Consider the following 24,374-nt stretch of genomic DNA (forward strand, 5'->3'; position numbering starts at 1 on the left):
AACAGATATCTGAACAATAAAGTCTCCCATCAGTCATACCTTCTCTCTTTGAAGATTCAAAAACTGAAAAACTTCCATCTACATGAAAACTTCACTTATATCTTATGATTAATATTATTGAGTCATTCGTAGTAGGTTTTCAAAATAACTCAAGTTTTATTCCTTTTTCCATTTATTATCCTAATATTTCAGTATCACAACCAAGTTCTTTGCACTGAATTTCTTTGGTAATGTGGATATTTCATGTTAATGTGATCACAAAGAAAATAATTGAAAGGATGTTTGTTCTCCATCAGTTATACAATGTTTATAGGGACTGTAAAAAAGCATGCTTAGTGACATAATAAAGTGAGGCTGGATGACAAAAAGTTTATATAAGAGAATGACAATTTTTTTTGAAAATGATAGAAATAATATAGAGAAAAAGAGTGGTGAAAATATAGCCAATGAGAGCAAATAATGGTTAAGATTAAAAGGTACGTAGAAAAACAATATATTTTAAATTGGTGGCAATTTAAAAACTATCTTGGAATTGAAAATTGTTAAGAGTCTTCAGCAGAGTAAATGGAATTAAAAATGATTAAGTGTTTTGGGATGAAAATAAAGTGAGGGAATGCTAGAAGTATTCTAAAAATCTATATGGGAATAATAAGTAGGTATCAAAAGTGAAATTAAAATAAATGCTATAAAAATGTAAAGATAGTCCTTGACTTATGACTGCTTGGTTATGATGAACTTCAAAAAAAGCTATTTTTGAATTGTTCCCAAAATGACTGCTGCACCTTCTCCCTCATGGTCATGTGATCAAATTTTAGGCCCTTGGCAACCAGCTCACATTTATAATTGGTTGCAGTATCCCATGGTCACGTTATTATGATTTGCAGTGGTTATTTTTTTGCCATTTTCCAGCAAAAAACATTGCAAATCAAAATGTTTGGTGGTAAAATGGTCATAAAATCAAGTGGGTCACATGATTCCTTGACTTATGACTGCGACAACTTACAATTGAAATTGTAATTGTAGATAGAGGACTACTTGTAGTATCCAAAAAAAAAAGATGAAAGGGAAATTTTGGTGAAAATATTGATAAATGATAAAAGTACAGAAATGTTAAAATACCAAGGTAACTAAAAATACAATTATGGTTTGCTTATGAAATGGCTGTGTGATGTATTTAATATGTGTGAAGACTTTAAGATGTGCGCATATTGATTGCAAGATTCTCCTATACAAAAGACAAGATACCTGGAGTCTATTGAAAAACTACTGGGGTACTAATCTGTTGAATGTTCCTGGGGAAATGTTTTAACTGAATTCTAATTGAAAGAGTGATAGTGTGACAATGAACAAAATGTGGGAAGTACAGTGCACCCTTATACTGGCCAGAGGTTCTGCAGATCAGATGTTGGTTCTTCTTAAAAAATTTATGAATGTGAGATAATTTATTTTTATGTTTGCTTGATATGTTTATGTTTATTCAGAATCCAAGGAATCTGAGACCAGTGGTATTTAACAGAAAAATCAATTAAATAATTGAAAGTTATACATACATTGAAAAAAACTAGAGTAGGTTGATACATTTGTATACTTGATGGAATCTGTGCTAAAGATGAAAAACAGATGAAAATTTTAAAATGTGACAATTCTGGTGCAAACGTAGTGTGTGGTCTACTTTGAGTAGTGATTATTTGTCAAAATAAAAGATGTATAAAATACTTTTGCTCTAATTTATGGAAGAGAGACTTTGGTAGGTGAGAAGAAATTGAATGTTGAATACAAGAGTAAGAAACATATTAAAAATTAAAAAGATAGCAAGGAATGATTGTTACAAAAGAAATATATTGAGACAGTTTGTGGTATAAAGAACATGACTGAGAATTTAATTACAGAACAAAAATATGGAAGAAGATTGACGAGAAAGAGAAGGCCAAGAAATTTGCACTGCCCAGCAAGACAGTTGTTAAATGAATTTTGCTCCATTTTACATCCTTTCCTGCCACAGTTGTTAAGTGCATCACTGTGGCTGTTAAGTTAGTAGCATGGTTGTTACGTTATCTGACTTCCCCATTGATTTGTCAGAAGGTCACCAAAGGTGATCATGAACATGACCCAGGGACAGGTGCATAAATATGAACCAGTTGCCAAGTGTCTGAATTTTGATCACATGACCTACAATGGTCATAAGTGTGAAAAATGGTCATAAATCACTTTTTTCAGTGCTGTTGTATCTTTGAATGGTCAGTAACTAAATGGTTGTAAGTCAAGGACTACCTATACTCAAAATAAGAGAGGTGCTAAGTTGAAAGAACAAAAGACAATGTATGAAGTGATATATGGAAACAGTAGAAGCAAGAATGATTGCAAGGATGGAAATATATGAATTGAATGAATGCAGTGACTGATTTGATGGAAACTAGGTTTAACTAAATTTTCTTTTATATCTTGCATTTTGGCTTTTTATTTTTTTATTCATTTTCTGCACTTAGAATAACATTGCTTAGCTTGAAGCTGAATGGTATTTGCTTGATTATTTGATTGACTGATTCATAGAGCCACCCATCTCAGCAGTGTAATGGCTATGTCTGTTTGTACCAGTTATTATTATCTTTTAGTTCTAAGCAATCCTACAATCAAATACAGCCTTTAGTCTTAATTTTAATTTCTTTTTCTTTTGGGGAGCGATTCAATTATATATATTACAAATGATTTCTCAGTCACTACAAAAAACATTTGAGAAGGCTTTCTGGATTCAAGCAAACCTTCCTAATGGCTAGTGTAATAAAGGTTTACATTCTAAGTATAAAAAATGTTTCTGTTTCACATATCACTTCGCCAAGCATAGTGGGACGTGATTGCTACTTACAACAGCAAAGCAGGAGATTGTATCTGCCTTAAATCTTGTTTTTAGTTCATATAATATCATTTTGTATAATATACATTATTAATACTTTTATATAGGTTTAGGATGCATTTCTTCATTTCTAGCAATATATTTTTGAAGCGCCTTTGAATGCTTAGTCCTATTAAGTAAGCATTACTTAGAAAAAGACTTGTTTTCAAATTACAGTCATTGTCATGCTTCTTTAGCAGTATTTTCTGCCTGTTAATGCTGTTTGATGATGCTTGTTTTTGAGTACTCATACAGAGAAATTGGGATGCATGGCTAATTTAGCCAGTCAATGCATTTTTTAATTATATAGTGAAACTTACCTAAACATGTTTTTAAAAAGTCTGATTAATTCAAACTGATCAAGATTTAACTCTGAGGAGATAAGGACTCAAGGTTTAAAGCCTTTTTAATCTTATTCTGCATTAATTAAGCTGGAGGCCTGGTGAATTTCATGGGACTTTCCTGCACTGTACATAGGATCTGACTTGAAAAATATAATCTAGATATCTACAAACATATTCAGTTTTTATCTTAGGAGACTGAGGAGATATTAGGAGTATGTTAGGCATACTGTCTCTAGAACAATCCTTGCCCATTCAGTTTAATGTCACTGAAGTAATATCTTGCAGGTGTATTTTTATTGCAATAGTAATGGTTTTTTAAAAAATAAATTACTATTTTTTCAGATGGGATTGAAAAGCAGCACGATGTGAACTTCTATGTGATTCTACCCTTAATGATTTCATGCTCATTTTTGCTGCTTGGAGCACTGTTGATTTTGCAGCATAGGTAAAGTTTTCATTCATGATGGCTTTCTGAATCAGTTCGTAGTAGGAGAACATTACACACAGTAATCTGTGTGATCATCCATTTGAATGGATGAAGAGAATAAATTTAAAAATTAAAATTAGGAAATATTTTCCAATTGTTAGAATTTGCTTTGTAGTATACTTTGCAGCAACCAAGAAGTTGTAATATTTTTACTCATCATTATTTGGTTTGATTTATATCTTAGCTTCTGTTAAAGACTGTATACATAGCACTGCCTCTTTTATTTTTCATATAGGAAAGAAAGAGCAGAGAGAGTGTGCCCAAATCATAGAGTATGTCTTCATAGCTGAGGGTAGCCTTGAACCAGAATCTCCCAGTCCTGGTTCACAGCCTTAGACACTACGACAAATTTACTTTTCTTATCCTTTGAACCAAATCAATTCATTTATCTGCATTTTTCAGAATTAAGAAATTATTATGGGTTGATGTCCCAAACCCAAAGAATTGTTCCTGGGCACAAGGAGTTAATTTCCAAAAGGTATGGAATTCTGTTTTAATGCATTTCATTATTATATGTTACTTGGAAACTGAGGCCGATTATTATCATTAAATTACTAATGGGTTTTCAGGTTCACTGACAAAAATAAATCCACCTAAGTAAGTATCCCTTCCTACATAACTATACATGTACATTCTAAAAAAATCCTTCCAGTTTTTTATTATTATCCCTATTATAGAATACTATTATTATTACTATTATTCAAGCTCCAGTGCTCAAAATAAAATATATGCTATATAGAGATTCCATATTTTGTTTGGACAATATGCCACAAGCATTCAACATTTCTATTGGAACCATGGATCTTCAATCATTAGGACATCGTTTTAAAAAATTGGTCATTCTGACAGAGCAGGTCATAACACCTACAAAGCATTATGCATGTATCTAATCCACTTATCCCCATTTCATCCCTCTCTGTACATTTTTCTGTACATTTCTTGATTTTTAGGTGGTACAGATGGCAGTTTTATAAAGTTTACCATTATATACTTTATGAATGAAACTACTGTATAAAAGTTGAATTAAATGTTCTAATAGGTAGAAAACATTTGGGGAAATGATTTTTTTTTTAAAAAAAAATACATTATTTTCAGTTTTCATTTCCATTAAAACTTTAGTTTCTCATCTTTATTGTTAATTTTATTTCATTTCATTTAAACAGAGAATGGACATTCTTTGAAGTCTAATCTTGGTCACTGCCCGCTGAACCATTCTGCCAGCTCCCAGACTTCCTTTACAAGTTTTTAGAAGAATTATCTATTTGAATTCAGAAGACAGAATTACTTACTATCATTTCATTGTCTGCTGACTTTGTTCGTACATAATAGTGTTGGAAATAATTTTGTACAAAGGTTATACTAATGGTATATCATAGCAAGGACAGGTTTTGTTGTGTAAGAGGAACACTTGAGGATTCAAGGACATTGGGTACTATGTTATATTCCTTAATACATTAAGTTCCCTAGAAAACTCAGATTAAGTAACCTAAGCTCAAAGAATAGTCTGGGCAAACAACTATCTTTATGACTGGGTTGAATGAATAAAGCTGGGGCTATGTGGTACCTGGGGAGTGTTCCCAGCACCTAATTTAGAATGACAGATATAGATATAAAGCATCATGTCCTTAAATCCAGCAATATCAAGGAGTCTTTAATTCTACACATTTTCTTAAAACTATTTTGTTTTCTAAATAAGCAGGTGCTTATTATGGAGCATGTTTCTTACTTGGAGCATCATATGCTGAATCTTTATAAGCAATCAGTTCCGAACAGCCACATATATGTACCTAGGACACACTCAGTGTAGGTGCTTTTCCTGATTTTAGGTAGTCCTCAACTTACAACAGTTCATTTAGTGACCATTCGAAGTTATAACGGCACTGAAAAAAGTGACCTGTGATCATTTTTCACTTATGACTGTTGCAGCATCCCCATGGTCACGTGATTTACCTTCGGATGCTTGGCAACTGACTCATATTTATGACAGTTGCAGTGTTCCAGGGTCATGTGACCATCTTTTGCAACCTTTTAAAAAGCAAAGTAAAATGGGAAAGCCAGATTCACTTAACAACCATGTTACCAGTTTAACAATTGAGTGATTCATATGGCTAGAAAAGTTATAAAATGGGGCAAAACAAATTTCTCACTTAGCAACATAAATTCTGGGCTCAGTGTGGTTGTAGGTCGAGGACTCCTTGTCAATTAGTTTCTCAATTTCACGTTTGAAAGCTGCTCTGGATCTCCATATTCTCACTGTGTCAATTTAGCTTACTATTTTCTTGTGAGAGGAAACCCTTACCTCATACCTCCTTCTGATTCCTGACAGAAATTAGCTACCAAGGGAATGCTGGCTTGATGATTTTGCATCAAATAAACAAAGATGACATTGACAAGGGATTAATCAGATTTCCTCTCTAGCCCAGATGGAAAATGCCTGCAAAGCACTGGAGGACTGCAGCAGATTGGCTGGGGCAGCACTTGTGCTTCATATTAGCAGAAGGGAAGACAGTTATGCCTGCAAATTGCTTCAGGGGGCTTGGGAAGTGAGAACAGTGATGATTTTGATGTGCCTTTAGTTGAATTGTGCCAAGAAACAGGGAAGAATAGAGTAAATGTTTTAGACAGAAGAGACAATGAAAATTATTATCAGGAAAAATCACCCTATTTCATTTATTTTAAAGTGTGTGTAAATGGCCTTCTGAAATTCCTCCTATATTTGTGATCAGCGGGAGAATCATTTCATCAGATTTCACAATAAAAGAGAAATTCTATAATAAAGTCAGTGGCTCTATGCCAGCGGTCTCCAACCTTACCATCTTGGTGGACCAGCAGAGATGGTAGAGGCTACAGCAGTAGGGTGGGGGGGAAGAGGGGATGGTTTCATGTGTGCACACCACTTTCACAAATGGAGTGGCATGCACTTGCACACCACTTCCACGGCCTGGTTCCGAACCTGCTGTGGTCTGGTGCTGATCAGCTAACCTAGGGTGGGGGACCTCTGCTCTATGCAACATGACATCATTTGGTGTGTTCAGAAGGTCATGAACTTTGCATCATTTCAGATTACTGTTGGTGAAAGCTACCACAAAAAGTTATGACTTACACTATGCCATCCATGACAAAGTGGCCTTTCACCCCTAAAATGATTAGGTAAGGGTATAGAGGCCAAAATATTGAGTTATCTGCTCTAGTTAGTAGAAACTGTCCCTGCGATTACAGTCAGAGAATGGGAAACAGGAAATTCAATAGAATAGAACTGCTACATAAAATTCTATAAAAAATGGACTCAGGTTTCATATGCTAATGGCATCTTTTATATTCTATGGATTTTCAAACTTAAAACTCAAAAGTATTTAAAAGCCTATTTAGAAGGTACAAACTTATTCTGTCCAATTTCATGTTAAACGCAATACATTCAAGGGCTGTGTAGTTGTTTTGCTGAGACTATTCTACATTCTGTTATATACATCATATTCAATATTTTTGAAATGAAAATTATGAACATTTTGAAAGCTTTATTAATTTCTGAACATTTTATCTTTTATTTAGTCTAATTCCAGTGATAATTTTATCTTCTGTTTTAGCTTATCTACTTCATTAGAATGCTATCATATAAAAAGGAAGTGTTGACAATTAACAGAATGGCATATAAATGAGCAGGATTTTCCTTGTCCTGATTTGTTCAGGGCACTTGGAAAAGAGCTGTATATTTTGAAGTAACTTCCTAAAGCTATGAACGAAAAATTAATAAACTATTTATCAAAAGACAAGTATTCTTCCTAATTTGGACACCATATTTTATATCAGACGAATGATAGAAACTCAATACAGTCTTTTGTCCACTCTCAATTTTTGATAAATTTGACAAACACAAGCAGGCAGACCACCAGTGAATCACAGGGAGTAGGAAATCCATCCCTATTTTTAGGAGAAAAATGAATAGATCTCTGCTATCTGCTGGTGCCCTTCTGCTTGTTTCTTTAACCAGTTAGTCGTGTTCAACCCTTGTTGACTTTATAGACAAGTGCTTTCCTTCTACTAGAAAGACATAAAAACCTAATCTAGATATTATAATTTCAAATTATAAAACATGCAGCATAAACAGGAAATGACAGAAATTATTCCTTGATAAATATTTGATAAGATAAGGGAGATATTCTGGATTTTTCTACAACCCATTTAGCAGCAGTGGCCATAAGCATTTGTATGTGTTCTGTGTAATAAAGTATTGTGTGTGTGTGTGTGCGTCTGTGTATGTGTACTTTCACTTTCTTCCCAGAAACTAATCAGGATATATGCACATCACTGTTGTCTGCATGGGACAAGGAGTTGACTGAAGAAGTTTTACAAATTGTTTTCAATGGAACCCTAAACTCTGGAACACCTTAAGGGGATTCCATGAGAAACTAAGTTTAGAAAGGAAAAGACATCACTCAAACACAATGAATTTCCTATCATGAGCTTCCAGGAATTTCTTTAGAAAGAAATTTCAGGTTCTGTGAAAAGGTTTGAAAATCCTGCATTAAAGCGTCTCTGATTGTTCATGCCTGGAGCCCCTTTAACCCTATAGCAAAGAGTTTGCCACCTCACGTGGCTGTCTGTTTCATGGGCTGACAGTTTATAAAATTAGGAAGTTCCTCCTAATGTCTTCCTTGCATTTTAATCCATTGGTTCTCACCCTGGAGCAATAGAGAATAAGTCTATTCCTTCCTGTGTGAGAACTTTTCAGATATTTCAGTCTGCTTTAATTTCCACGCATCAGCTGTACAGGTCAAACATATCTAGCATTTCCCCATAAAGCTTGATTTCTACATCCCTCACTATCTTGTTAGCCTTCCTGTGAATTTAATTTGTCACTGCCCTCCCTGAACTGTGGAGCCCAGATCATGACACGGTATAGGGCATCTCTCTATATGTGAATATGTATGCAGTGGGAAGAAAGGGGCAGGCCACATACACACTCTCTTATGCATCGTATGACCAAAAGGCAGACCTTAGGGTGAAGGACTGGCCAATATTCTGACCTCCTGTCCAACTGCCTTTCAAAGTGGGACTCATTGGAATTTTTTCTGGAATCCTTGTCTCCACAACCAATCTTCCATCTCATCCTGTATTTGGCTAATTTCCTCCTGCTGCAGATTTGGTCTCATTCTATTCCATTGATGGCAAAACTTTTAGAGACCGAGTGCCCAAAGTGCAACCCAAAATCCACTTATGTATTGTCGTGTGCTGGGTGGGCGTGGTGCATTGGGTGGGTGTGGCCCATTGGCTGGGCGTGGCTGCGGTGGTAAAGGCAGACTGGGTGGGACTAAAAAGTTCACTCAATCAATTCCAACTTTGCAAAATATTTTTTTTCCTGCGAGAAGTCGAAATTGATTGATTGAACCCATTTTTTTTGCACACGGCGGCAGAGGCCTAAAGCGAAAAGGTTTTATAAAACCCAGCTGAAGGCCTAGGACTGGGGCAATGGTGCACGTGCCCACAGAGAGGGCTCTGCGTGCCACCAGTGGAACGCGTGCCATAGATTTGCCACCATGGTTCTATTCCATTTACAGAGAATTATCTTGTTGACAGATACAAAGTTCTGAACCTCTTTTATGTAAGGAATAAAAAGAGTTTATCCATTTTCTTAGCATTTATTTGCCCTGTGTATGTTTGCATGTGCCACACACACACACACACACACACACACACACACATGCTGCAGTTCATGTGTATGTGTATTTCAGACATATAAACAGAATGTTACAGATTCTTTTGGCTGCCCCTTGCAAATATGTTTCAGTTGCCACAATCAATTATCAATAGCAGGTGAATTTAAATTTGTCATAAAAGTATTATATTTTATCAGCTAATAATTTCTCTAACACATTAGGTTTTCATTAATTCATTATCTCCAGTCCAACAAAATATTGGGATCAGATTCTGCAAAGGAGGCCAGTGTTGTGTTTGACTATCCTTCTGTCAGTAGGATAACTGAAAACAGACAGAACAGGCCTTAAATATGCCAAAATTGATTTGTAAAAGTAGTTTACAGTTAGGAAAACATCCGTCTCCATTATAATGTTGTAACAGAATACTGTATGCTATAACTTAGCCACATTAGCTGTTGACCACCTTCAAAAAAACTTCAGAGCCCTTTTCACCCATTTCAGCCGTTATCAAAACTTTGTTAATCCTCTCCTTCTCTTTCTCTCACTGCATATTTTAGCAGCATAGCTATGCAGGACTGTGACAAACAGAATATTAATGGCACTTCTTGTGGAAAGTGTACAAATTCCCTGCTGTTAGCTCAACACCATTTTTTCAAAGATTCATGAGTATCCATTGAAGCTTTTGCCAAAATCTTTACAATTAGGCTGGACTCTTTCTAGTTGGCCAGTAAAAGTACATAGAAATCAGTGTCCAGCCTGCAAACCATTTCCCCACATTAGTTTCCTCACCCAGGTTTGTGGCAAAGAAAAGAAGATAGTAGGTATTGTTGCAAGAGCCCCAGAACCCAATACAAGAGTACTATGTTGCTTTAGAGACATTGTAAATGGGGAGAAGGGGACAAGGAACCTGAAATGAAGCATTGATAGAAATTCTTATGAATGGGAAAGGTACCTCCAAGCATTCTAGGTACCTCAATTTAAATTGCAATTTAAATTAAAGGTACCTCAATTTAAATTGCAATGAGTCTCTTGATTACCCAATGACACTAATGTAACTTGGAAACAAAGATATGCATTGCCACTACAGAAACTGCAACAAATCCTCATAGGCCTTCTCCATCTTAATACATGTTAATCCTGATTTGGATTAAGCCACTGTGCCCTAACTTTCCAGCAAAAAAAACAATATGGAAGGTCAGCTGCATAATATGTTTACAATAAAGTTCAATAAAGCTAAGCTAAGGAATTGCTCAGAAAAATGTTTTCTAGGGAATGGCGACAAAAGCAATATTGCTGAGATGCAAAACTTCTCCCACAGTTTTGGAGATCTCCTTAACCACTTACAAAGAAAGGCAGAAAATTTTGTCAGTAGTTGATGAGAATAGGAGTTTACCCTGACAATAAAGACTATCTTTGAACTTAGGGAATATCACCCTATTGTTGATGTAGTCTACATAAGAAATACACTTAGCATCATTCTGGATGTTGGATAAACACTTGTGGTGTATATCAATGAGTGATGATTTCTGGAGATACAGCTGTACCATAGAATATAAACTTTGGCCAGAGTAAAATATTTTCAGTTAGTTTTACCGACAGGTAAGTGTGCATAGAATTGCAGGTTTGTTTTCCCAGTTATTTTGATTATGACTCATTTTATTTATTAGTTATTTTTAGTCATTGTATTGTTAATTTCCTCTTTATTGAAAGAAAAATGTACTATATCCATAATTCTAATTGAAAAGATAGAAAACAGAAGCCTCTAAAGCAGGGGTGTCAAACTCGCCACGTCATGTGATGTGTTGCGACGTATCGCGACTTTTCCCCCATTTCCAGAGCTGGGGTGGATTTCAGCATGACGCATCTGGCCTTCGGTCCGGCAGTTTGTCACCCTTGCTCTAAAGCTTGCATTAAAGCATATAAAAATTAAATATCTAAAAATGCTATCGTAACTTGTAGATTTAAATGTATCTTTGTTTACTTTAACATGTCTGCTTTATGTTAGTGCACTTCATTTAAACTGAACTATATAAGTGATGACATCTGGATTCAATACCATATTTGGATTCCCCCCCCCCAAAAAAAGAGATTATTTCAAACATGTAATTGATCTGGCTTTGAAAATAAAGAACCAGATTCAAATATAATAAAATATTCATTTGCTTAATTTTTCCTATTCTTGTATTCTTTTCAGTATGAACAATTAACTGATCAATGAGCTTTACAATGTGTCTTGTTTTTTTAGCCTGAAAGCTTTGAGCATCTCTTTCTCAAGCATCCCGAAGCAATGTCATTTGGTCCGCTACTTCTGGAATCAGAAATAGTATTGGAAGATGTCAGTATTGATAAAGCAATGAAACATGAAGATAAACAAGAGTTACTAGCAGTTGACTCTCTGTTTGCAACCATTCAAGATTTTGAGCATGACTCAACTTGCTCTAGTGGTCATTTCAAGAGTGACAGTTTCTCTGAGAATGTCCACGATGGTGAAAATAAAGGAGGCAAGTCAGAACAATGTAATGTGAAATACGCAACTATTATAAGCGCCTCCATGTCAAGTGGGCTTTATGGGCCTCCAAAGGATTTAAGTAGCCCTTTTGACAGAGGTTTTGTGAGCCTTAAGTCTTCAGGTCCAGCTTCTTTCTCTAGCATTTCTTGGGCGGTAGGAAATCAAGCCTTTTTTATATTACCTGAATATTTTCAAGACCCTCCTAGAAAAACTGTCTCTCTGTCTGTTGTTTCCACTGAAGGTTTCTCAGAATCTTCAGAACAGGATCAAACTTTCAGTGAAGGTGACAGCCCAGAGAGAGGTTTGTTCTACTTAGGCATGGGCCCGCTCAGAAATAACGAAAATGGTATATTTTTAACAGAAAATTCAAATGTGGCACCATGTAACTTTCATACCAACACTCTCATTAGGAGCATGAGGATTTCTCAAAATGTAACACCTGATTTAAATGCTTTTATCTGTGACTGCAAAAGACCCCTTCAGACCTTCATACCATATATGCCACAGTTTCAAACCCTGACAGTTAAAATACACGAGACAGCTAATAGCAAAGCTTAATTTATCCATACTTCTAATTTATTTTGATTATAGTGTTGTATATCCAACACATTTCCTTCATGCAGAGCATTTTGGCAAATTCTGTATTTTGCAAGTGAATAGGTAGATGTTCCAAGTTTTTATTAACAATCCATATTATTTAATTGCAAAGTAGCGCAATATTGTGTTTTCCTGAAGGAGAACAACCGGACAGTTTGGCAATATGCTTGATTATCTGAAAAGACAAAGTAAATTCTATCTTTCCAGATAAGAAGGTTCTTTTTTCCATAGTTAACTTGCACTTTTGAATAAACTGCTGTTGTATTGTCAAATTTCTGCAACTAACTGAGTGATAATCGAGCTTCAGTGATATTCTCAGGATGATGTCTGCATTATTTTCTGATTGAGGCTTCAAGGAAAGCTTGAAATAACTAAACTTATGCCAGCATGTCTTAAGTCTCTAATCTTGCAAGTTTAATATCAGTATATCATTCTCTATTGACACAGGGACCATAAAATCAATTGGCATGGCTACAATTATCATACTGCATAGAGGGAAACCTTGTGCAATAAATGAATACTGACACAGATAATATATTTATACAGCCCTTGAATGTGTTCTTTATTAATGAAACTGCACATGTTCATCCTTTCACACAGTGTTGTATCTCAAAGACTTTGTATTGGCAAGATAATGAGCAGTATTATCTTCAGAACCAAATTTAGAAAGTTGGCATGCTTTTATTCATGATTTGCATACAAAAATGAACAGTATTTGCTCATATATGGTTTTGTGACAACATCTCGACATTTCCTAGGTAATTTTTCCATCATAAATTTTATTAGAAAAGTTTCTGATTAGAAATTAATTATCCCAATTAAATTTTGGTAAGTAAACAATGATAGCAGAGTTCTGGGTATTAGATGATGGACAAAGGAGCTAATATAGAAGAGTTCTAATCTTGAATGAATTAAATTGCACATTTGTGGTTTGTATTCCTTTTATAAATTAATACTGCTGAAAAATATTTGAAACAAATCAACTGTATTTAAAGGGTTAAAAATGTGCTTGAATCACTGCTTTAAAAAGTATGATAGGAAAAACAGAATGTGGTCAAACTAAGATGAAGCAGTATATATCCGTTCTGCAATATATCTTACTTAACAGATTCTGTTTATACATAATGCATATAAATCCTTTAATTTTTACTTTTGGTTTTCCCCATGCCTGGCAGAAAGAAAATATATAAAAAAAACATTTAGTAGAGAAAAATATTTTTTGTTCACTTCTGTTTTAGGTTTTACAGCTTGGGAAATCCAAATTCAAACACATTTTAAAGTTTTCTGTTCTATAATAATAATTAGAATCAGCTTAAAAGGATGTAATCACATACAAAATGAACATTCGAAATTAAAGAACAACTTTGAATTGTTTAATGTAAACTAGGAGGAGGAGGAGGAGGAGGAGGAAGGAAAGAAGGAAGGAAGGAAGGAAGGAAGGAAGGAAGGAAATAATACTCAGATATATTTCCTAATGTTATGCAAACTGCCGGAGAATTATCTCATTTCCTTTATCACCTTAGTTTTAACCATCAACATCCAGTGCAAATTTGCCTTTACAAAGGCTGAACAGAGACTGCTATTATCTATGATAAATACGTATTATCCATTCTGGAAAAGCTACGTATCAATAGCCAGTGTCATGTATTTGAATGTATAAATATGTTTTTGATTATGTAATTTGGATAAATTTAGCTATATGTTATGTATTATGTCACAGCAATTATTTTGGAGTGAGTCTTTTGATTGTAACTGTACTATTTGCTAGTAGCACCTTAAATGTTCTCACGGCTGTTGTCTCTGAATTCTTAACACTGTGCCTTATTATGTGTTTGTTTGCCAACTTCATTGTAGTATTTTGAAATCTAGCTTACAATAATAAAGGCACCAATTACTGAACTATACAGTATACATAACATGAAATTTATTCTATAACTTTTTATGCTATGATAAACCACAACACTATTTCTTTAAGATGTGTAAAGTATTCATTCAAATTATATAACCTATTCATCTGAGTATGTTCTCCTTCAATGTGTTTCTGAAATATTCTTAAAGTATTTAGATAAGTTTACAGTAGTTTTGCAAGGAGTCTGTTTATCAGAAATATGCAATACGGTATAGCAAGCTACACTGTCATAGGTGCACTAGCAACTGAATAAATACTGATTATGTGAAAATGGCAGGCAATTTTTATTTAAATAAATTTTGCTAGGAGTGTGAATTGATCCCAAGGACAGTACACTTGATCCAAAGGATAGGATAGAGGGATTTGTATAATTTGATATCCTTTAGATCAGAGGTCCCCAACCTATGGGCTGCAGCGCAGTACAGGGCCGTGGCCTCTTGGCCACTGCGCCGCGTAAATAGCTGTGCAGTGCATGTGTGCATGTGCTCGCCCTCCCTTGTGCCACTGTTGCTGTGAATGCTGCATGGGCAGCAGCACCGCTAGTATCGCACAGGCGATAGCATTGCCACGAACTTTGTGTGGGCAGCAGCACACCACTAGTATTGCACGGGAGATGGCATTGCCACGAATTTTGTGTGGGCAGCGGCAGCACCGCAAGCAGCAGGTGAGTAGTGGCATGCCACAGACAGGCGGCGGCATTGCCATGAACCTTGTGCAGGTGGCAGCAGTGCCACAAGCAGCAGGTGGGCCACAGCATGAACATTGCAGCAGTGGTGGCATTGCTGCGGGCTGCAGCACAAGCCTCATGTGGTGGCAGTGGTGCAGTATTTGCGCCAGTGGTAACAAAGCCACGAGCCTGGTAGCGGCAGTACCGCAAGACTCACTCAGGCACCTCGTTCACATGCTCGCAGCCCTGTTTGCATGGTGCGCAGGCTGGTGATCTGTTTGTGTGTGCATGGCCACATTCATGTTTGTGCATGTGTGCGTAAGGCGCCTGCCCCTCCCTCTCCCACCGGGCCGCCAACCCAGAAAGGTTGGGGACTCCTGCTTTAGGTACATTGAAAATACTAATGCCTGAATTCCCAGTTAATATGACCATGCTAGTTGCTAATAAAGAATATCAGAAATATAGAAAAGGAGATGTATTTTTCTATATTGATATAAGTATAATTTATAGAGCTTGCTCTTGTAAAGTTATCTATTTTGCTTGTCCACATTATGTTGTTTTGTTGCTAACTAGAAGTTGTTAATTAAGTCTACTGTAGACTGCTTAGTTGGTTTAAACACAACTCTCTATATAAATTTACTTTAAGTCCTGCTGAGTGCAGAAGAGAATGGTTTTTATGATTTTGGTAATACAGTTGTCATATTTGTGAAGTGATATATCTAGATTATGTTTGAATATACAGTATATATAGGTAAAACTCATGTTCAAAATAACTTCTGCTACCTTCAAAAACAGAACTCATTTTGAATTTATATGTGCTTTTGAATTCATGGGTGATATTTAAATATTAATGAGTCATTTTAAAAAGCTTTTACTCTGAATAAATTTAATACATACTATTTTTCAAACTGCAAGTAACATTTGTACCAAGGGTGATTCTGCTTTTTATATCCTATGTGTGTCCATAGAATTATTACCTCTCACATTATGTTATTTGATTAGTCTTAGTATTTGAATTTGAATGAAAAATGGGTTTTGAATTTTATTCCTGCCAAATGTTGGATTTAGGATTTCGACCATAATTTCTTAGCTGTTCAAACACAATTTGAGTTCATGTTTTAAAATACTTGCCAAAGTAATTTTGTATCTACTTTTGTGAATAAAAGGTTCACTGTTACATTTGCATTGCAACTGTATTTTGTAGTCTTTTGTGCATGGGATTTTTGAGCTTTTTCCAGCAAAATACACCTGGAAAATTACAAAAAAAGAACAGGAGCCAATAAAGATATTGAATTAGTACATTGTAGAATAGGGGAACATAGCGCCCTGGCCAAAGCTGAATTGCTATGTTGCACTTCAAGACAGTATTTCTAACTGGTAATCACCAACTTGTTGGAATATGATTCATAGCATAATTATGGAACTGTAGTGAGGAACAGTGTAGATTAGACCAAGAGAATGAGAGACACAAGAAAGGAAATTATATAACATTGTACCAAACCAAATTAGAAATTATGCTAGGACATTGTTTGTGGAATCTTGCTTAAATTTGAACTAAGAAGTGAGATATAACAGCTTGTCACTTATTTGTTCTTAGAAGTGACCTTCCAAGTATTGTTGAACTACAACATTCTAAGGCCATAATTGTGGGTCCTTTGTCTGAAATTCCAGCCCTGCCCAACATGGGAAAAGCCTCCAGTCATGTTTTCACTGATTATTTCATGCGTCACATTTTTTTTCTTTTCCATTAAACCATCAATAGAATGAACTTTAATTTTTTTAAAATCATCTATTTACTAGTCAATCATATCATGAGCTGGCAACAAAAAGTGAATTTTTTTTGCCTCTCTCGATTGCCATCTAATTGCCATCCAGATTTTTGTATCTGAATTGCAACCAGTGAATAAATACTATTGAACAGGAATCTGAGGAAGGGATTTCACTATAATAATTAATGTGGAAGCTATAAGTGACCCTAAGAACATCATGCAGACATGTGCTTGAGATAGTGTCCCATACTCACATCAGGGATTTGCTCAAAATTCAGATGTTGAAATTGAATCATGAGAGAAGTTAAAAACACTTTGGGCATTGTGCTTTCATCATCAAAAGACAAACATATAGGACACTTTTTGAGTCACTTGGTGGTGAAAAGAGCTATGTCCCCATATACACATTTTTCCTTTTATATGCCATAAAGGCGACGTTCAAAACAATTTCCAGGAATAAGCTTGGCTTAATATTAAGCTCTATTTTTCCTGGAAGGTTCTGGGTATTCAGCCTGATGCTTCTGTAAATGAAAGGGTTCCTTTTATTCACAGAAACCTGGAATCCAGTGCAGGATTCAGTCCTGTAGAACTGATAGTTGAAGGAATAAAAGAATATAGAGGGAGGGAGGGAAGGAAGGAAAGAGGGAGGGAGGGAGCTTGCCACAAACATAATGAGGAAACCAACAAGAAGTTGGAACTTTCTCCTGCTCTCACTGATTTTTTGCCCACCTGTTGTTATTCTGTAGTTTGGCATCTTTGTATATAAACAGGGAGCAAAACCCACACTCATGATGACATTACTTAGTTGTGCAATGAAACATCTGCAAGCAAACAACCAAACTCAAAGAGCAGACATGTCAAACACAAGGCCCGGGGCCCGGATCCGGCCCGCAAAGCCATCCTGGAAACAGTGAGGGAACGGCCCCCACTGCCTTGGCCCTGGCCCAGAGATCCTCCTTCTGCCAGAGACCCTCAGATCTGTCCCACTCCTACCCAGGCCCCCATAGGCATCCTTGATGCAAACGATGTAGAGCCGGCCAGGCCCACCCAGTAGGCCATACACACTCTAGCCACGCCCACCCAGTAGGCCACGCCCACCCTGGCCATACCCACCCGGCCCCTTGAGGCAACCGCAATGCTGATGCAGCCCTCAATGAAATTGAGTTTGACACCCCTGTCATAGAGCATCACAGACTCCTTATTCAGCTCTGAACTACAGATAGTTGCTACTATTGGAACTTATTGACCTGCTATTGGAATGGCTGCAGGACTTGGGTTTGGCTAGTCCAAAGAAATGAAGAAATAGGGGTGACATGATAGCAGTATTCCAGTATTTGAGAGGCTGCCACATAGAAGAGGGGGTCAAATTATTCTCCAAAGCACCAGAGGGCAGGACAAGAAACAGTGGTTGGAAACTGATCAAAGAGAGAAGCAACCTGGAATTAAGGAGAAAGTTCCTAACAGTGAGGACAATTAACCAGTGGAACAGCTTGCCTCCAGAAATCGTGGGTGTTCCATCACTGGAGGTTTTTAAGAAGAGGCTGGACAGTCACTTGTCTGAAACAGTATAGGTTCTCCTGCTTGAGCGGGGGGCTGGAGTAGAAGACCTCCAAGGCCCTTTCCAGCTCTATTCTATTCTAAATTCTTATGAAGCCTTGTATTCTTTGCAAATATGCATAGATTGTGTATTTTACATTTTACTCTTCTGAAATCAGGAAGGTAGATGTGAAGTTGCTTTCCCACAACTGCCTTAACTTCAAAATCAAACCAAACAAACTGTATGGTGATATTTTAGTTTTCACCTTTTTGTGTGTGTGTGTGTGTCTGCTATGCCTTTTGGGCATTTGTTCCTCATTCAAAACTTCCCAAAGGAGTGATGTGACTTATTTCAGCGGCAGATATTGGATACATTAATAATGACCAAAAGCCATATTGTCTTTTATATCTCAGCTGGAACTTTAACACTCTTTATAAATAAGGGCAGGTCAAACAACAGGACATTTCCAGCAGAGGAATCATTTAAGCAAGTTTTGAGTCTGAGCTACTGTAATTCATCTTTTTTACAGGGTTTCTGAGCAAAAAAACAGGGTTTTTCTTTTCCACCTGTTGTTTTCTGCACTGGACTGCCATCTAGTGGACTCTAAAAGATTTCAGTATCATCTATGCTGAAATAAATGATTCAATCTATTAAAACAGAAACACGTTTTACCCTGTGAAAATAAATTTCTTCTGGCATGCAAAAGGCAATGCAGCAAGCTTCTGTGTGAAACACATTTCAAGTGTGCAGATCACTTAAAATACTGTATTTACTTATTCTTATCCTGAGAACTGATTTCAGGAACAATTATGCTGAAGGACAGGATTCAGAATTGAACTCAGCCAATTTTATCTATAAATTATAAAAAGGCATGATTCCTTTTTCAATGAAATAAAGCAGCAAACAGGATTATGTAAGGTTGCACCACTATAAAGCTCTAGATTTGTGGCTGCACTTCAAGAAATAATGAATATGAATTTTAGATGGTAACCAGACGTTGTGGGAAAAGCCAATAGTATCCATACAACTCTAAAGACAGCAAAATGGCAAATACCCGATAAATTGTGAAAGATGCATAAATATTTGAAATGTATGTTGGAAATGCAAATGTAAAGGAACTTTTTACCATCTTTGGTGGACTTAAAGCAAAAAAATATTGGGGCAATATTCATATTTTAATAAAGAATATTCTCAAGATTCTCAAAATGAATATAAAATTTAAACGTTCCTCTTTTTTACAAATTTTATTGATTTTCTAATATTACATTCACATATTTGAAAAGCAACGTGGTGGCTGAGTAGTAGTAATAGTAGTAGTAGTAGTAATTCAATTACTAGTACAGATATCATTAGTACAGATTTCAGATTGCTACCATACACATTTCCTCTCTTTTTCCCTTCATATATACCAGTGGTGGCAAACCTATGGCACACCTGCCAGAGGGAGCACTCAGAGCCCTCTCTGTTGGCACACACACCACCGCCACCAGCAGCAGGTCCATCAGGCTGCCACCGCTGCCCAGAGCAGGAGCCCCACCGAGCACAAAGGAGGCGAGGCGGCTGACTAGAAAGCTCGAGTAGAGGTGGCAGAGGAGAGGTCACCAACCATTGTTGATTGGTGGACTGGAAGAAAAGGGGGGGTAGCATTTTACATGTGTGTATGTGCGCACGGGGCTGTAAACACGCACCCGCTGCAAATGGAGTGGGGCTAGCACCTATGTGATACTCACTAGCCCTGCTCCGTTCTTGCGTGGTACAGTGCCTTGTATCTGCATCCTGTGGCGCGGCAGCGGCCGTTTTTGTGCCTTGCCGCACGGTGGCCCATTTTTGCACCCCTGTTTTTTGTGTGCCAAAGGTGGCACTCAGAGGCGCCTCCCTGCCTCCACCTGAGGGCACCACAATGTTGATGCGGCCCTGGCACTTTGCGATAAATAAGTGGGTTTTGGGTTGCGGTATGGGCACTCGGTCTCTAAAAGGTTCGCCATCACTGATATATACTGTCTATTTGTAAATTAAAAGACAAGTTTTATCCTATCAATCACATAGAAAATAACTTTCTTACATATATCCATAATTTTTAGTTTACACATATTCTAATTGTTTTAACATACAATCTTTTAGACAATCAATGACCTAACAGATTTTTCAGTTTCAATTTCCACTAACATTTAGATTTAACCTTTGATATTTATCATTTCCAAGATTTTTAATATACTCCCAATTCATCTATCACTATTCCTCACAAAATCTAATATTCAAAATACACATCCTGTCTACTTAACTTCTCACCCTCTATGTCAACAAATTAAGGATACAATATGATATCCTTCCTTTTTGCTAGTTTTCAGTTTTTTAAGTAGTAATCAAAATTTCTTTTTATTTCAGTATTTAATACTGCCTCTCTCTTCCTCTTTGTATCTGCTATCTCTTGCTTAAACTAATTTTTGTTGTTCCATATAGACCTATTTATTACTTTCAACAAAAAGTTTTTAACTTATCTACATTATTCACCTTTACATGACCTTTATGCACAAATCAATATTCAAATTAGCTATTAGAATTTATACTGCTAAATTTTAATGACCAATTTTTTTTCTTTATCTCAGTTCATAACAATGTCTTGTGTTCAACATACACATCTTATCTATTTAAGTACATTCTGTTTTAGATTTCAATAAGATGGTCGAAACTCCATTCTTCTTGAGTCTTATTCTGGTTTTTTTCCTTTGCCAAATCATCTTCCATGTCCTTGTTTTTGGGTCATCGAACCAATCTCCTTGTAATATCATGTATATTAATTGATATTGGCAAAACCATCCTGGTCGCCATTTTTTTGAGAGGACTTGTGGCTCTAGTGGGTCGTCTCTATATTCTTCCATATCGATGTGGTTGTTCTGAATTGTTCATCTTCTCATCCAACTGTTCTTTTTATGGATCCTATAGTTCCTTCTGAGTTGTATAAGAAACATTTTTCTTTTTCCAAGTTGTCGATGTCTTTTCTGGATTTTCAAATATCAGTATTTGTTGAATAGTAGATTCTTCTGTCATAGTATTTGAATGTTTCATTTTTTCTATTGTATTGTGTACAGATGATTCTTTAGTTGTGGTCAAAGTTTGGGCTTTCATATCTGGACTGTCTTCTTGTTCCTTCCCGTAGCCTCTTAGTATTTCATTGGTTGTGGTAAGAGTTTGAATTAGTATTTTCAACATATAGAGAGTTTATTGATCTTCATCTATAGGGTAATTTTGTTCCTGGTCTTTTTCCATGTTGGTATTTTAAATAAAGGCTTTACGCCTAGAAAATCCAAAAGAGAGATATATTTTTTTCTAGGTAGGGAACACAAAGCCTTTCACAGCTGTTGTTTCAAAGTTCTCAAGGTTTTGTATCTTATATATTTCCCTGGGCAGTCAGCCAGGCCCCTTTTAAAGTTTCCCTTTGAGTCCCAAAGTTATTTCAATCTTTTCAGTTTTTCTTTTTATATATATAAGAAAAAACCCAGATTTCCAAAAGAGGTAAATAATGAAAAATAAAAAATAAAAAATCTTTCAGTCCACATGCTTTGAGAAGTAAGGTTCCAATTGGGATTCAGTTTCTTTTTCAACATTTAAAATGCCCCTGGGTATTTAGTAGCCGTTCTTTCTGGAGGGAGGGCTAAAGCCCCCCCTTCCCTCACAGCAGGGGTGGAGAATGCTTAGCAGCTTAAGGAGGTACAGAAAGTAATTAGGGTGTAAAAGAGGTAGATCTCAACCAGTCTCTTCCGTGTTGCTTTAAGAGTTGCCTGGTGCAAAATGTGACTGTTCACAGCCTAGGGACGAGCCATAATGGCTGGTCCTTTCGTTCGCTGGTTTGGAAGGATCACCAAGTCTAACGGGAGAGTTGCAGCTCTCCCGTGATCCAGTGAGCACCCCTCCTTGTTGGTCACCTTTTCGGGGCAACTTTTCAGGGCCCCCCAGTGGTGCGAAACTGGACTGGGGAGAGAGAACAAGTCTCCCAGCTGTCCATAGCAGCTGCGTGGCAAACTGGAAGCCTAAGCTTTCTTTTTAGTTTATTGGATAAGGATCTTGAAAAAAAGACCTGGAACTCTGTTGTTGTATATGCTGTCTACAGTGAGAAAGCTTTATGTATAAAAATGAAAAGATACGCTGATTCCCACAATGGTAGAATGGATGGAGAAACTGATAGAGCTAGTAGAGATGGTTAAATTAACTCTTTTTATCACAGAAAGGAAAATGTCCAACTTTGGTTCTATTTAGAAACTGCTTCTAAATTTGAGAGAGAGAAAAAAAAATGAAATTCTGGCTTGGGATTTTGCTGATTAGATACATTTGTTATTATTGAAATGGCTAGTATATACGAAGTAAGCAAAAGTAAAAGGTTGGGGTCACCATTCTGTACTTGTGTCCCAGTGCCTAGTGGCAGTAATAATTCCCAGGAATTTCATGATGATGCACATGTTTCAACATTTGCTTTCCACACAGATGCTCATGAATGCAGCCCTTAAAACACCCAGATTACAGCAATTTAAAGTATTAAATAGCCATGATTCATGCTTACAACAGGCACAATTCAGCTAATCTAGGAATTAAAATAGCCAAACTCCTTACTAAATTTTGCATTAGATGTAGATTCCAGATTCTTTTCAATGGCGGCCCACCATAGACTGAGTCACACAAATGATTATGTCAAAACCCAGAACTTGGAAAATATAAGTAGCCTTCACAACCAGTGTAACTGGTAATGATAGGAAGTATGGTGTCCATATATCATTTATTATAAAAGACAGCCAGAAAGTTGTTCTTGAATTTTCCTTGTAAAACAAAGTTAAGACATTGTTTTTATTCTTATCAACCTATTTCAGTTTTGACCCTTTTCCAGGTTTGTCCTTTATTTTTTTTCTGAGAAAAAAAGTAAGAGTCAATGAGCATCCCCAAAATATGAATCTGATCATTAAAAGAAGTGCAGTGCTTAAGTTTGTTTTATCTTCCCTAGGATTTCATAGTATTTCCCCTGCACATACACACAATAGCTCAACACTGCTACCTTTATAAGATCACATGGAAATATGGTGGGGTATAATCCCCCTTTTGGTGTCTCTGTTATCCATATCTCCAGATGATCTCTCTCACCATTTTGGTACTGAATAATGTAAGGAAAATGGTGGCTACTTCTGCTCAATTAATCACAATGTATTTAATGAATCCAATTTTCTGGGTTCACAAGATGCAATGTACTATAAAATAGCCATGTTAGCCAAGTGCACACTAAACTCTAGATTAGCTTTTTGAGCTGGTAAACATATGAAAATTGCACATGGTAGTGTGAAAGAGCAATGATGGCCTACCATTCCTTTCCAAATTCCATTCATCAGCAGCAAATGATTAATATATTGTAACCTAACGTGGTGTAGCATAGCACAGCATAGCCAATTCATATTCCCTCAAAATGGCATCAAATGATACCGTAGTTTATAAAGAGCACATAACACCAGACATGTCATTAGAAGACAAGATCATGAAACTGCATCTGACTTACTTTGGCCATGTCTTGCAGGGGAATTCACTGGAGAAAGCAATTATGTTTGGAATAGTTCTCAGTAAAAGGAAACCAGGCCATCAAAGAACATGGTGGCTGGACACCATCAAAGCTGACACCAGCCAGAGCATAGAAAAACTCAAAGAAGTAGTGCAAAATTGGAAGATATGGATGAAGATAAGATAAAATTGCCAAGAGTCAGACTTGACTGAATGGCTAACCATCATCACCAGTGCTCCAACATTAGATATCTGTACTAAGATGGGGCGCCCATGACTTGCATGCAGTTCCAACTCTCAATCTGAACCTCCCAACATCCTCTAACCACAACTCTGAAACATGGGAGCAAAATACAACATGAAAACTCGGAATAGTTCACACATGGCTGCCACTTTATTTTATCTAAGCCACGGGTGTCAAACTCGCCACGTCACGTGATGTGTCACGATGTGTCATGACTCTTTTTGCATTGCCGGCA

At 36.5% G+C, this 24,374-nt stretch overlaps 1 protein-coding gene across 1 annotated transcript in view; it reads left to right on the top strand.

Annotated features, from left to right (window-relative positions):
* LEPR (leptin receptor) overlaps nt 1-12,442 on the top strand; it is a gene marked incomplete at its 3' end in the record, with an annotated part of 44,335 nt that extends 31,893 nt beyond the window's left edge. The window contains exons 16-18 of the mRNA XM_083360235.1: nt 3,577-3,679; nt 4,124-4,199; nt 11,621-12,442. Of these exons, the coding sequence (XP_083216361.1) occupies nt 3,577-3,679; nt 4,124-4,199; nt 11,621-12,442 (1,001 nt within the window). The remainder of the gene's footprint in view (nt 1-3,576; nt 3,680-4,123; nt 4,200-11,620) is intronic.
* Between the last annotated feature and the right edge of the window lie 11,932 nt (nt 12,443-24,374).

Source organism: Vipera ursinii (genome assembly GCF_947247035.1).
Source record: "Vipera ursinii genome assembly, chromosome: 3".
NCBI classification, from domain to species: domain Eukaryota; kingdom Metazoa; phylum Chordata; class Lepidosauria; order Squamata; family Viperidae; genus Vipera; species Vipera ursinii.